The sequence below is a fragment of the Myotis nattereri genome (genome assembly GCF_964212035.1).
Source record: "Myotis nattereri genome assembly, chromosome: 18".
In the NCBI taxonomy this organism is placed as follows: Eukaryota; Metazoa; Chordata; class Mammalia; order Chiroptera; family Vespertilionidae; genus Myotis; species Myotis nattereri.
The window spans coordinates 14,162,285-14,177,165 of record NC_138093.1 but is presented as its reverse complement, the minus strand read 5'-3'; the positions used below and the strand labels follow the sequence as shown (position 1 = coordinate 14,177,165).

Below are 14,881 nucleotides of genomic sequence, written 5' to 3'. Positions count from 1 at the left end.
TATGTTCCCACCCCATCCCTTTTTCTGTGCTCCCAGGCCTCCTGGGGCAAAAGATGTGAGAGCTCTCCATTCAGTCCTCACTCCTTTTCCTGCTTCTGATTTTCATGCTCCTACTAGTACATGTTTTGCCTTATGGACTGTGTTATTTGCGCTGAGTGTGAAAAAGCAATGTGTGTGTGTGTGTGTGTGTGTGTGTGTGAGAGAGAGAGAGAGAGAGAGAGAGAGAGAGAGAGAGAGAGAGAGAAACTGCTGGTATTTTAGCATAAATCAAGGCAGTAGCACCAAACTAGTCACTGAAATCGTCATTTTCACCTATTGCCAGTTAAAAAACAAACAGTTTCTCCCTCTCTCTCTTCTTTTTTGTTACTCCTCACCTGAGGAAACATGCCCTTGACAGGGTGCCTGGGCTGATGCTCTAACCACTGAGAAACACCAGCCAGGGCTGCCAGTTTCTCTAAGAATGTGCTTGATAAAGCAGGAAAAAGTTACTAACATGTGATGGGTTTATTATAGTTATTTTAAATGAGTTAATAGGGCTTGTTTTCATTTATAGTACAGTAGGTATCAGTAGATAAGCCCACAGAAACAAAAGCTCAAGAACTCTTAGGTGGAAATGGTTCCTGGGATCAACAGTGATGCATGCACTGCCTGGGCAATGTGTCGGCTGTTCCCAGCTTGAGAAGCATGTCTCATCTGACAGAGGGTGGAGAACATGGCTGTGTTTTCCGGCAACCCTCTCCCTCAAGAAGAGACACTGTCACTAGGATAACGATTTTAATGGTCTCCACTCCCAGTTGAGAAGCAAGGCATACAGGCCGGCAGCCCCGCCATACCCTGCCTCTCCCCTGCACACTGTATCCAGTGGTGGGTGGTGGGAGATAGGGGGTGTTTGTGGCAGTTGTGGGCTCCCTCCCCCCCACCCCAGATTCACCTCTAAAACCTTTTGCTATTCCCCCTAAGATGGCTCTTCCCTTCCCCATAGAAGTCACAGTGTAGCCAGGAGGAGGGAGGAGGGCCCAGGAGGGGCGGGGGGATCCAGGAACCCACACCCCAGCTTGGCCGAGTCGGGTGGATAAGGGGTGTGGGTCCCTCTGGGCGTGGCGGTGGGCTTTGTTCTGGTTCTGTGAGCTCCGAGTTCTCTCCCCCGACACGGGTCCTCTCAGAGGTGGTATGTGGGGTCTCCACTGCAGTGAGCACACCTGAGTTGTTCAAACCACTTCTCCTGATCCTCTGGCAACAGTGGGGCTGCGGTGGGTGAGGGTGAGGCCTGGGCCCTCGCTGTCACCTCTGGCGCAGGGAAGGGAGGTGTGGGAGGCCCGGAGGGAAGGGAGGTGTGGGTGGCGCAGGGAAGGGAGGTGTGGGAGGCCCGGAGGGAAGGCGGGTCAGCCTCGGGTGCTGTTCCCCCGCTCCCCCAGCAGCCAGTAGGTCCGAACTTTGCCCTTGCCCTGGAGGGAAATAGAAGAGGGGGTGGGGATGGGGAGTGGCAAGCCCATTTGGCAAAAGATGGGAGTGGAAGTGGCTGCTTGAGAAGGGGCTTGAGGGAGGGCAGCCCCCTCTGGGACCCCAAGGGATGGTGACCATAGGGGCTTCCTTCTCTACCTTCATTTCTACATCCCCTCGGAGCTCCAGCTCGAAACCACCGAACTCCTCCAGGACAGCCTTGGTCTCCGAGGACAAGTGGATCTTCAGGGCTGAGGAGGATAAGGAGAAGGGAAGGTGAGGGATGCAAGAGAAGGGACCAGGGGAAATCAGGGACTGTGGGGGTAGAAAGATGCTCTCTCCTTCTTTCTGGTCTGGGAAGCTTCCTAATCAGAGTCCCACCCTCTCCATGGGGTGTCTGACCACACTGGCCTCTCTGCTGGCACCTGAGAGCTGTGTGATCTATCCATCCTTTACACTTAAATTAATTAAAACTCAATACAGGTACAAATTCAATGCCTGTTTCAAGACCACATTTCAAGCGATCAATAGCCCCTGTGACAAAGGCTCCCATGTCCGACAGCTCAGATTAGAGAACGTTTTCATCACTGCAGCAAGTTCTATTGGACAGCACCCTCGCGCATCACCAGGCTCTAGAGCAGTGATGGCGAACCTATGACACGCGTGTCAGACGTGACACGCGAACTCATTTTTTTGGTTGATTTTTCTTTGTTAAATGGCATTTAAATATATAAAATAAATATCAAAAATATAAATCTTTGTTTTACTATGGTTTCAAATATCAAAAAATTTCTATATGTGACAAGGCACCAGAGTTAAGTTAGGGTTTTTCAAAATGCTGACACGCCGAGCTCGAAAGGTTTGCCATCACTGCTCTAGGCAGTCTAGCACAGTGGTCAGGACCTCAGAATTTGGATCCTGCTCTGCCTAGTCTGAATGCCGGAGTGAGTGCTTGCTTGGGGAAGTCATGCGAACTCTCTGGGCTTCATTCTCCTAATCCATAGCGTACTGACAGGGACAGTGCCCATCTCAAAGCCCCGCTGTGAGGATTAACTTTAACCTTCAAAAAGGGGACAGAATCTGACACATGGGAAGCACTCGATCAGCGACTGCTGTTGGTTATCTACCTCACCACCCTCGTTTTCCCGCTGGGGTCACTGAGGCATAGAGGAGATCTTCCCAGGCTGCTGCAGTCAGACCTCGGCCTCCTGACTACTGACCGGGTGTCCCCACACCCCTCTCTATCCATCTCCCTCTGAACTCGCTCCCACCACCCCTGGGGTCTGCATCACAATGGCCTTGTTTTGCTGTTTAACCATTTCTGAGGATGTGCTCCTTGAGGACTGGATCTCAGTGAGAGGCTCTCTCCTCCCCGGACAGCCCCAAGCACCGTGCCCAGGGAACATCTGCTGGACCAGAGCCCCACTTGGCCCCAAGTAGCCCTTCTTCCGCCATGAGGCTTGGATGGGGTCCACAGGGACGCTCCAGCCAACTGTGGGTCTGGGTCTTCGTATCCCAGGGCCCGGCTCTCACAGATTGCTCCATACATGTTCACTGGGTTAAACTGTGTTGCATACAGCAGGAAGGCAGAAGATCAACAGGAAGCAGGAGCAAAGGACGCGGTGGGAGCACGCGTTTATTAGGTACCTACTGTGTCAGGGCTGTGCTAGGTTTTCTACAACCCGAGACAGGCATCATTTTTTACAGATAAACAGCCGAGACTCGGAAAAGTTGAATGACGGTTATGTGCTCCGCATGTATTACGGCTTCCTCATATAACTCTCGTGAGGCAGGTATTTATTCTCATTTTTACAGGTGAGGAGCACGGAGACTCACAATGGTAGCAAATCCATACCCAGCTGGGTCAGGTGTAGAGCGGAGCTCTCCCACACCCCAGAGGGCAGCTCTGAGCGTGCCTGACCACGCCCACGGGGAGCAGAGGGTTTCTAAAGGCGGGATTCCTGCTGGGGACTGGTGAGCAATGGCCTGGAAAGACTTTCCAAACATTTGGAAAGGCAGGGCAGCTAGGGTCTGAGTCTCTGATTAGATGCAAGGGGATCTGCCCAGGTTGAGCTCTTAGGGGCAGGAGGCTGGGAGGAGAGAGGGCTGGGAGCTGGGGCAGGGATAGGACAGGCACAAGCGGTCCAGGGGACTTTCCTGGGCTCCAGCTACCCTGCCCTCCCATCCCCTTTAGGGGGCCACCATACCTTCCCCATTAGACTCCATTCTTGAGGCCGTGTTGACTGTGTCCCCAAAGAGACAGTAACGGGGCATCTTCAACCCCACCACACCCGCACACACGGGTCCTGGAGGGAGGAAGCCCGTCAGCGAGGGGGTCGGAGGGTGTTGGGGGTGGGGGTGGGGGGGAGGGAGGGAGGGAAGAGGATGGAGGGCGGCCACAGGGCGGAGCTCGGGCGCTCCCGGAGAGGCAGGAGGTGCATCTCAGGCCAGAGGAATGAGCCTCATCCCCGCAGCTCCGCCTTCGGAAGCCCCCTCCCGCGCCTTGGGGGCCTCACCTGTGTGGATGCCGATGCGCAAGCGCAGCTGCTCCTGGGGCCGGTGGCGGATGTGGAAGGAGCGCACGGCGTCCAGCAGCGCCAGGGCCATGCGGGCCACCTCGCAGGCGTGCAGCCGCCCGTTCCGCACCGGGAGCCCCGACACCACCATGTAGGCGTCGCCGATCGTCTCCACCTGCGAGGGCGGGAGAGGGTGCAGCACCTGAAGGCTGGGACGTTCCCTTCCCTGGGCCGCCCCCACCCCCTCGTGTACTAACATTCTGGACTCCCACCCGCCAGGCCAGGCGCTGGCTGTCCTCATCCGCCACCCCCCATCCCCCGCCCCGCGCGGTTTCTCTGCCTGCCCCTGGGTCTCCTTGAGATAGATACTCTCTCCCCCCATGTACCTTGGTCTCCTCTCAAAGATTCTATTTCCTCCTTCCCGTCACCTCTGTCTGACTCTGCCTGTCCCTTCCCATCCACACTCACACTCTCACCTTGTACACATCGAAGTTGTCTATGACGGCATCGAAGCACGTGTACAGGTCATTGAGCAGCGTCACCACCTGGAAAGGAAGAGTAGGGGCTCCACCTGGGCTTGGGTGCAGGGCGGAGCCAGAAGGCAGGCCTACGGGATGGCGATGGTGGACCCAGCATACCTGCTTGGCCTTCACTGCGGCCGCTCGCTGACTCACCTGCATGGGTGTGCTCTCGGCGGACAGGGCTGTGAAACCCACAATGTCACTGAAGTAGATAGTCACGCTGTCAAAGGCTTCGGCCTCCACGGTCTCGCCGCGCTTCAGCTGCTCAGCCACTGAGCTGAGGGTCAGGGATCAGAGGGTGAGGTGGGGCTGGCACCGGGGCGGCAGGGCACGTCGCCGGCACGGGCACTCACTGAGGCAGGATCTGGTAGAGCAGGGCCTCGGCCTTCCGCTTCTCCTCCAGGTAGGCCTGGGTCCGCTCCTCCACCAGCTCCTCCAGGTTGTTGGCGTACTGCTCCATGCGGGACAGCAGGTTGTCCAGGATGTTGCTGCTGTTCTCTCTGGGGGCGGGGAGCAGCAGGCAGGGGTGAGAGTGCGCCCACCCCAGGCCTCCACGGACCCAGGCTCCCAACCCACCTCCCAACGGCAGTGGGGACGCTGGAGAAGGCTGGGGGTGAGGGGCACCGCAGGATGGGAGGGCAGGGGGAAAGGGTAGGAGGTACGTTGGGGTCATCTTTGAGATGCCAGGGTCAAGTATGAAGCTTCGGGCACAGCTATTTTGTTGGAACAGTGAGTTAGAGGCGGCAGAGGAGGTGGGAAGGGACTCGGATTGACTGAGAACGCAGCAGGAGGGCACACAGGCTCCGAGGTGCATCTGGAGGCACTGGGCCCCAGGGTGGCGCCCTGGGCAAAGGAGTTCACAGGATGGGGGCGGGAGCTCCCATGCAGGGGAGGGGCCCCGTGTACTCTGCACACCAGGGAAGACTAGGGGCCCTGGGGGCTGGGCAGAAGGGGTGTGGGGAGGGGTGTTGTGGGAGGAGAGGGGGGATGAGAGGTGAGGAACTGTGGGGACATCTGGGTCATTCGGTATTCACACGGTGGCGGGCGGGGTGGGGGGGGGGATGGCTGTGAGGCTGTGGTGCTGCAGTAGCTACTGCAGGGATGAGACTTTGTTATTTTAAAGAGAGAGAGGAATGGGCGGGAGGTGGGGGGGAGAATTTGTTGTTACACTTATTTATACGTTCATTGGTCGATTCTTGTATGTGCCCTGACTGGGGATCGAACCCACAACCTTGGCATATTGGGACGATGCTCTAACCAACTGAGCCAGGCAGGGATGAGACTTAAGTGGGGGGTATATCGTGGGAGGGGTGGGGTGGACAGAGGAGGCTGGGGGTGCTCCAGGCCTAAGGCCAGCGACCTGTTGAACTTTCTCAGCATCGTGCGGATCTGCTGGAAGGGCGGCCGCTCCTGCGGGTCTTCAGCCCAGCACCTCTGCATCAGGTGCCCCAGTTCCTCCAGGTGACTCTGCAGGTCCAGGGAGGGCCGGAACGGGGGCTGCTCACCCCGAGTCACCCGCTCGATGATCTCTGTGTGGTGGGGAGAAAGGGGCTCAGTGGCTGGGCCAGCCAAGGGCCTGTTGAGAGATGGGGTGGGGAAGGCCAGGACCCGGGCATGGGGCATTCATGCCTCAGGGTCACGGGCAACAGTGGAGCAACGGGTGGTGGCTGGGCTTTGCAGGAGGAAGATGTGGTGGCATTTCCAGGCGTCTCTCTCTGGGGCTGAGGTAAGCTGAGACTGAGGCAGGGCTAGGGGACGGCATGTCCTCTTACCTTTGGGGCTGAGGTCCAAACCTTCCACGTGGAATACGCCGCTTCTCAGGGCAATCTCCTGGAGGATGATCCCAAAGCTGTAGATGTCACCGGCTTGGGAGCCCCGGACGGGGGGTGAGGCCATTCGCAGGAGCTCGGGGGCTGTCCACAGCTTTTCTGCGGGTCAGAGGGCAGGAATCACAGGGTGAAGGGCCCAAAGCTAAAGGGAAACAGGGCTAGAGCTAGAAGGTTTGTCTGGGACGGATCTGGAGACACCAAACGAGTGCTAGAGCTAGACGAGGCCTGGAGACCACTTCGTCGGACTCCTCGTTCTACTGGTGAATGAGCTGAGCAAGAGTCAGGAGAGGCGTGCGTGCTCAGGCCCATCCGAGACCAGGCACAGCCTCCCTGCTGGGCTGGCCTTCAGTCAGGATTGGGGACAGCGTGGGTCTGAGCTCACTGGCGTAGAGGGTGTGTCCTTGGTCAGGCTCTGGGTCCCTGAAGCTCTCGAGCCCATAGTCAGTGATCTTGAGCACAAATCGACCGTCTACCACACAGTTGGATGACTTGAGGTTCCCGTGGGAGCAGATGGCCCCACTGTGCAGGAACTGCATGCCCTGGAGAACGTGGAGGCAGGGGTCTGGGGTATGAGTGGGACTTACAACCCCGGCCGGAGAAGCACGCCTCCCCCACGTCCAATGGGCTCTCCTGGACCTACCTTGACGATGTCATTGGTGAGAGAGTACCGGAACATCCAGTCCAGGGTGATGCTCTCATTTTCCAGAATGTCCTACTGGGCAGTGAGAGTCAGCCCTTTGCCCTGCAGACTCCCCCGAAGAGGAGTGCAGGGGCCCTACTGCCGTCAAGTGGCAGAACAGGACAAACTTTGTATTTACTTTGGTGCCCCCGACCCCCACCCGCTCCCATTTTACAGATGGGGCAAATAAAGGTCAGAAAGAGAGAGGGGCCTGCCTGGGGCTAGAGCCAGGGCTAGACCCAGGTTTCCTGACTCCCCTTGGTCCCCTCACCTGCAAGCTTCCACGGGGGCAGTACTCAGTGAGGATACAGATGTTGGGGGGATCGGTGCAGGCACCCACAAACCTGGTCAGGTGGTCATTCTGTATATCCCGCATCTGCAGGTGGGAGCCAGCATCAGGAGCCTGACAGAGACCTCACTCCTCAAGTTGTCCCCCACCCTCAAGGACCACTCACTCTTCTTAACTCTGTATTCATTCTCCAGACTTTCTAGGACCTTCCCTGGTGATTCCCACCCATGTTCTGTGGCCCACCATCCCTCCAAATCTGCTCCCTACTCCCTCTGCCTCCCAAGCCCTCCACCCGCCCAGGGCATCAAGTATGGCCCCCCGAGGACCTTCCTCCAGGACATGTCCAGGTGTCCTTTCCCCATCCATGACGCCCTCCTCCCACGGGCAACATGCAAGGGCCCATCCCAGGGCTACAGACGACCCTGAGGTCCCTCCATAAGCAGTGCTGTTGGCCAACCTCCCCTGTCCCCCTGGGATGCTCCCGCAGGCCACTGCCTCACTCCCCTACATTACATGCTTCAGCTCAAACAGGACTTTTCTTGTCAGCTCAATGCGTTTACGGTTCACACTTTTCACAGCCACGAGGTTGCCCTGGGCAAGGAATGCAGACTGTCACTGTGCGGAGATGGGAGTTCCCAATGCCCCGGGACCTGCAGCTGCTCCTCACAGCCCACCATGCCTCCCAGGCCCTCCCTCCCTGTCCTGTCAGAGCCAGCCTGCCCCAGGCCCCAGGCCCAGGCCCACCTTATAATACACCGTCTTGGCAAAGACCTGGAACTGGCCCTCCGTGGTGAGGAGGGAGCCGTAATTGGAGCCTCTCTGAAGGGAGGGAGAGCAGGAGGGACGGTCAGCCCATGGCCTCCCTCCACATCGTGACACCGCCCCTCACTTGCTGTTCCCTGTAATGTACTGTCACATGTGCTATCCCCAACCTTTGACGAAGCCTCTACAGGGGGCTCTTAGATGTAACCATTATCCGAGCATCTCAGAGAGGGGGGGCGTGACCTGCCCAAGGCCACACAGGGAAGACAGCTGGGGTTGGAACCCTGCTCTCTCCCTGCCCCCTCAGGCACTGCCCTCCCCCCACCCCATCCCCAGCTGTCCCTCCAGTGCCCCCCACTACCAGCGTTCTTACCCCACTCAAGGTCAGCCGGCTGCCCGCACTCCGGAGGTGCCTCTCCAGGCTGCTGGGCTGCAAGTCCTCCCAACGCACCCGCCACAGCTCTGAGGCCAGTTCCTTCTCCAGCTGCATCTTCCTGAGGCATGACACTGGCCTCTGAGCCCCTGACCCCGCGTGGGGAGGCTCTGACCCACAGCCCCCTTCCCAGAGCCCTGGCACCACCGCCTGAGCCTCGCCGACAGCAGCCCCACTGCTCTGGGAGGCCAGTCTCAGGACGGCCCCTGGGCTGAAAGCCGGGAGGCGTGGGTGAATTTCTGCCTCCCCGGGAACTTGGGGCAGTCACTGTATTTCTTTGAGTCTCACATCTTCATGTCCAAATGTCCTCATTTGGAAACGGGGAACCTCGATATTTGTTTCTAAAGCATTGTTATAAGAATGAAAAGAGCCCTGACCGGTTTGGCTCAGTGGATAGAGCATCGGCCTGCGGGCTCAAGGGTCCCAGGTTCGATTCAGGTCAAGGGCATGTGCCTTGGTTGCGGGCGCATCCCCAGTGGGGAGTGTGCAGGAGGCAGCTGGTCGATGTTTCTCTCTCATCAATGTTTCTAACTCTCTATTCCTCTCCTTCCTCTCTGTAAAAAATCAATAAAATATTTTTAAAAAAAAAAAAAAAGAATGAAAAGAGATGTTGTGTGGGAGGGTCTCTACACAGTACGTGATCAGCCAGCACCGATTTTCTCCCCTCCCTCTACCCTTAACTTCTCCCGAACTTCCGTTTCAGCTCCACTGGAAGGCAGGCACAGGGCTCCGTCACCTCTCTGGATGCACAGGGCTCATCAGCCCTGCCCTGCTAGCAGGGGCCCGATCCCAAAGGGTCCGAACCACTGCTTCCCATCCCGTCAGCAAGAGCAGGGGGGACAAACCGGCCCCTGGGCCAAGATCCAGGCCTTTATGAGGCCACTCCATCCCCCACCCCCCTGCTGTCTGGGATCACCTCCCTCTCCCTGGGCACTCCTACCTGTTTCCTCCCTTCTTCCTTGTGTCCTAAGGCTTTTTAGTCTCTCTTCTCCAGCGGCCTTCCCCTGCTGTGCCCGCACCCTTCCTGCCTCCCCCGAGTCTGGCTGGTTCTCCGGGTCTCCCAGCCTCACTCACCACCCTCACCCCAAGGCTCACCTGTATATGAAGATGGAGACGATCAGGATGCTGAGCAGAGAGAGGCTGCCTACCAGCGCCAGCACCTCCAGGGTGGAAAAGTGGGCTGTGGGAGAGAGTGCGAGTTGCAGCAAGAAAGAGTTCGCTTAGACAGCAGGAGGAGTGCCTTCTAACGGTCAGCCAGTGCACTCGGATGGCGGATGAAGGAAGGAAAAGGCAGGAGTCTTTCCAGAAAACTCTCAGTGTGGGAGGAGGGGAGCAGTGTCTCAGAATGGAGGCCCGATGGCAAGGGGCAGGCACCTTGGTTGCAGGCGGGGTCCTCGTTGTCAAAGCCGCACTTGGGGATGTCAGGAGGCGGGTATCCTAGGGGCCAGTGCAGTGTGCGCCCTGCCACCGCCACCAGCTCCTGGGAAGTCCCATTATAGTTCAGGACGACCTATGGGAGGAGGGAGGGGGGGCAGGCACAGTGAGCGGGCAAGACCTCCTGTCCTGTGGGGTAGTCCTGCCTCCCACCTACCCCATCCCTGCTTCCAGGCCCTTTAACTGGGATGTCAACCCTGTATCAAACCCCTACTGTGAGTGACAGAGACCCCATACCCGTGCCCCAGGCCATTAGAGTGGAATAACGAACACAGTGTGTGTTCACCTTGGCTCTGAGCTGCCCGTCTCTGTGGGAGGGGTTCTGTGACCTTAGGAGACACTGGACTTCCTGAGGGCAGGGCTGTGCTCCCTCCTCAGACATGGGGTTCCCCAAGGGTAATGCCTGTGAGTCCCTATCATTCTGGTTGATCCCCCCAACTAGAGCTTTAATCCAGGGCTCTCCATCAGTGACAAGCATAGTAGGTAACTTCAGAGAAGACAGATGCCCTGCCAGGGCTGGGGGGCGGGGAAGGCCGGGAGAAGAGGGGTGAGGTGTCTTTCTCAGTTGGCATTGTCTTCCCCGGGCACAGCCTTACCCGAAAGGCACTAGTCTCAGGATCCATATCCCAGAGGGAGAAGTCAGTCTCTCGGTCTCCATTGCTGTCGATTTTCAGGTGTCCTGTCACACCTGGGGGCGTGGAGGAAGATGGCTGTGTTTTGAGGGAGTGGAAGAAAGTTCAGGGACACCCCCCCCCCCCACACACACACACACGCACATACACCTCATCTGATCCCTTGATTGTCTCTGCCTTGCCCTCCAAACACACACACACACACACACACACACACACACACACACACACATATGGAATGATAATAAAAGGGACAGACGCTTCAGCCACAGGACTGATTGGCGCTGGATACTCAGAAGGATTTCTTGATGGAGTTCGGGAGAGGGCAGGAGGGCAGGAGGGCAGGAGGGCAGGAGGGCAGGAGGGCCTACAGGAAGCTGCGGGAGACTGGCGGGGGCGAGGGACTGCCGTGCTGCAGGACTAGAGGCTCCCCACGGCCTCCCCCCGGGCGCAGTCCCAGGCAGGCCGTTCTCGCCACCTCCAGGCCCTGACCTTGGAAGCTCCGGTTCCACATCCGCTGGGTGATGCCCTTTCCGTCGGTGACGGCTCCCCCATGGGCCAAGGTCTCGGTGACCGCCTGGACGAAGAGCAGGAGCCCGTCGTGGAAGGACGCCGGGATGGTGTTCACCTGCGGGGACAGAGGAGCCTCACTGGGTGGGATGTGGAGGGCACACAGTGGGTGCTGGGGGGAGGCACTGGGAGTGCTGGGAGCTGGGAAGGGATGGGAGAAAACATCCGCACAGGACAGCAAGGTTTCCTATTGATAAGATGCCTCTGCATAAACCACCGCTTTGCATGCCCCTGGGCAGGTGGGGCAGGACAGATCACTTCCCTTTGACTGTGAGGACCTGGGATTCGGAGGTTGAACTGGTCAGCGCCACCTCCCAACCCCCAGAGATACAGAAACAAGGGGCAGGGAAAGAAGGGGAGGCCTGGGGATCCTGGGTTGGCTGAGAGGACAGGGTGGAGACTGGCAGGGGGCCATGGAGTGGGGGCTGGAGGTCCACAGTGGAGGGTCCCAGGGCCCCATCCTACCAGGCCGTCCTCCAGGGTGAAGTTGAACTGCTCATGAGCCAAGTGCTTCAGCTGCTGCAGGAATTCCGCGTACTCAGGGTTATCTGGCTCTTTGTATGTAATGATTTTGGCAGCCTGAGGAAGGGGTCAGTGGAGAGGGGTGAGCTGGGAGCTGACCCACCTTCCCAGTAGCCTGGGGCCCACCTCCCAGAGCTGCATCTCTGCTCAGCTTAACGTCAAACTGGACCCCATATCCTGGGTGAGGTGCTGACTGCTCCAAAGCAGGGGACCCAAAGGGATGGCTTCTCCCAGTCCAGTGAGTCTGCGGGAGTTGAACATCCTTTCACCTCAAGCCTATGCACATGTCCTTTTACCCTCCGGCTCTGAGCCCCCCGTCCCTCCATACACCTCGGGCCCAGGCCCCTGCCCTTCGTCACCTAACTCCCTGTGAGCATCAGGAATTCCTTTTCTGCCCTGGCCGGTTTGGCTCAGTGGATAGAGCAGTGGTTCTCAACCTTCTGGCCCTTTAAATACAGTTCCTCATGTTGTGACCCAACCATAAAATTATTTTCGTTGCTACTTCATAACTGTCATGTTGCTGCTGTTATAAATCTAATGTAAATATCTGATCTGCAGGATGGTCGTAGGCGACTCCTGTGAAAGGGTCGTTCGACTGCCAAAGGGGTCGCGACCCACAGGTTGAGAACCGCTGGGATAGAGCGTGGCCTGCCCACTGAAGTCTCCCAGGTTTGATTCTGGGTCAGGGCACATGCCCAGGTTGTGGGCTCGATCCCCTGTAGGGGGCGTGCAGGAGGCAGCTGGCCAATGACTCTCTCTCATCATTGATGTTTCTATCACTCTCCCCCTTCCTCTCTGAAATCAATAAAATATATTTTAAAAAGAAAGAAAGAAAGAACTTCTTTTCTAGAATCATTTCAGATAATGCAGAACCCAGTGCCCAGAAACTGCGTGTCACCAGTTGAGAGTCCCACCCCCTGGCACTCACCTGAAAGGCCCGATGGGCACTGACATCCTGTCCATCCCCGCGCTCCCAGGGCCTGCGCGAACCAAGGCCCTGTGCACCTTGCAGGCTTTGCCCGAAGAGATCCAGGTGGAAGAAAGCATAGTCCTCCCCACTGAGGCCAGCTTCCAGGGCCAGAAGCATCAGGGTTCTGAAGACATCCGGGGAGCTGCAGATGTAGATGACTGGGGGGGGAGGGGGGGGAGGCGGAGGGTCAGAGAGAAAAGCCCAGGTGTTGGGGACGGGGAGACTCCAGGTAGGGAAGCTGGGGCACCCAGGGGGTCGTCCAGAGACCCTGTGGTAGTTGGGTGGACCTCCTGCCTCGGTACAGGCTGTGGCAGGAGGAAGACGGAGAAGGGCAGGAGGTGGAGGTGGGAGGGAGAAAGGAGCAGAGGTGGGGGAGGTCGGTCAGGAGGGGAGGCGGGAAGGAGAGGAAGGCCAGCCGGAGAGGGGACTGGAGAGGAGCTGGTGTGTGGGAGCAATGGGAGGAGAAGATGGAGGAAGGAACGAGGCTGTTGGGAAGAGAGAAAATGGGGGAGAAAAAGGGATGGGAACTAAGCCAGGAACCTGCTGCGTGTCAGGGTGGCAGCAGGCACCCCTTCCCGCCGTGAACTCGCTAGGAGCTGGAGGGCAGGAAGGAGGTGGGGGAGTGGGGTAGGTGGGAAGGGAGAGGGCCACGGGACCGGGAAGAGGAGGGGGTGGAAAAGGAGAAGGAAATGGAACTCAGAGCTGGAAAAGGCCGGGGAGGCTGAGACAGGAACGAGGAACGTGAGGAGGAGGAGGAGGAGGGGGGGGGGGGATGGAGGAGGAAGAAACGTCCAGGCACCTCCCGGGGGTTCGAGGGGCTCTGGGCCCCGTGCGCCTCTCACCTCGGCCCTTGCGCTGCACGGTGCGCAGCAGCTTGGCGTAGTGGTCGCGGTCGCCCTCGGCGAACTCCAGGTGGTCCACCGTGATGTTGAGACGGTCGCGGACCCGCAGGTACAGCCCCTCCACGACGAAGAAGCAGGGCTGGTCGTCGCCCGGCCGGTAGGCGTAGAGCACGAGCGCCCGGCGCTCCCAGCCCAGCCGTCGGTGCAGCGCCGCCACGAAGTCGCCCAGCTTGGCGTGGCTGGGCCCGGCGCGCGTGGTCAGCGCGTACTCGTCCTTGGCCCCGAAGCCCTGCGCCGGGGCGCCGGCCGTGAGCAGCGGCACCCGCCAGTGCGCGGTGAAGCGCCCCACCGGGGCGGCGGCGTACACGCAGCCGGGGCCCAGGAACGCGGCGGGCGCGTGCTCCCACTTGAGGTCCACGGCGGCCAGGGGCGCGGCGGTGTCGGAGCAGACGCCCCGCGCGTTCTCGCTGCTGCCCAGCACCGTGCGCACCGTCCAGCCGGGCAGCCAGTCCGGCCGCGCCTGCACCCGCGCCAGGGCCAGCTCCACGGCCGGGCCCACGCGCGCCCAGGACCACGGGTACGAGGTGTTGGCGAGCGGCAGCACCACGGCCACCGTCAAGTTGCCCGCGTGGCTGCCCCGGAGCCACAGGAGCAGCAGCGGCGGGAGCAGCCACAGGCGCGAGCGGGCGCCGGCGGGGCACCCGGGGCGCGGCATGGCCTCAGCGGGCGCCGCGGCGGGCGGGGGCTCCCACCATGGCCTCCGCGGTCCCCTCGCGATCAGGGCGCGCCCCGGCGGGAGTGCGGTGGAGCGGGCGGGGGCGCTCGCCCCGCGGAGCTCCGTCCCCTCCAGCGGCTAAGTCACGGTCACGGTGCGGGGCGCCCGGGGTGCGGGGCGGGCGGGAGGGCGGACCCGGACAGCCGCGACGGCGAGGTGCGTGGAGGGCGCTGCGAGCAGGTGGGCGCGAGAAGGGGAGCCAAGCGGAGGGGGCCGGAGGGAGCTAGTGTGTGTGTGTGTGTGTGTGTGTGTGTGTGTGTGTGTGTGAGAGAGAGAGAGAGAGAGAGAGAGAGAGAGAGAGAGAGAGAGAGAGAGAGAGGAGCGCTCGCTGGGTCAGGGGAGAAGGTAGGAGATGGCACGAGGGAGGGAGAAGGGGAGTGCGCGCTGTGCGTGCGGGAGCGCGGCCCCAGCGAGTCTGCCAGGAGAGGCGTCCGGCTGGCCCAAGTCTCCGGCTGTCCGGGGGGGACAGGGGAGGACCCGAGCCAAGCTCCTACCCCTCCCTCCCGGACTCTTCCCCTCCCAGACTCGGTATCAGCCGAGCCAATCCGGACCTTTAACTCCTTCCTCCCCGCTCCCAAGCCGCGGGCTCGCCAGCGCCCAGAGCCTGAGCGCTGTCCCCCGGACCCTCTGCCGGCTCCTCGACCCCCCAACGCCCGCCCGCCCGCCG

General features: G+C 59.8%; 1 protein-coding gene across 1 annotated transcript; it reads right to left on the bottom strand.

Moving 5' to 3' along the window:
- Window positions 1–365: 365 nt before the first annotated feature.
- Window positions 366–14,154, bottom strand: NPR1 (natriuretic peptide receptor 1; the record flags this gene model as incomplete). The annotated part of the gene is made up of 22 exons (XM_081112343.1): window positions 366–1,445; window positions 1,600–1,691; window positions 3,648–3,746; window positions 3,957–4,131; window positions 4,433–4,501; window positions 4,631–4,754; window positions 4,831–4,977; window positions 5,838–6,006; window positions 6,250–6,405; window positions 6,689–6,845; window positions 6,947–7,018; window positions 7,257–7,361; window positions 7,788–7,865; window positions 8,019–8,093; window positions 8,410–8,530; window positions 9,565–9,649; window positions 9,844–9,979; window positions 10,500–10,591; window positions 11,028–11,163; window positions 11,571–11,684; window positions 12,556–12,755; window positions 13,440–14,154. 22 exons carry the CDS (start codon window positions 14,152–14,154, stop codon window positions 1,383–1,385), a joined length of 3,180 nt encoding a protein of 1,059 aa, XP_080968469.1. The 3' UTR covers window positions 366–1,382.
- Window positions 14,155–14,881: the final 727 nt, after the last annotated feature.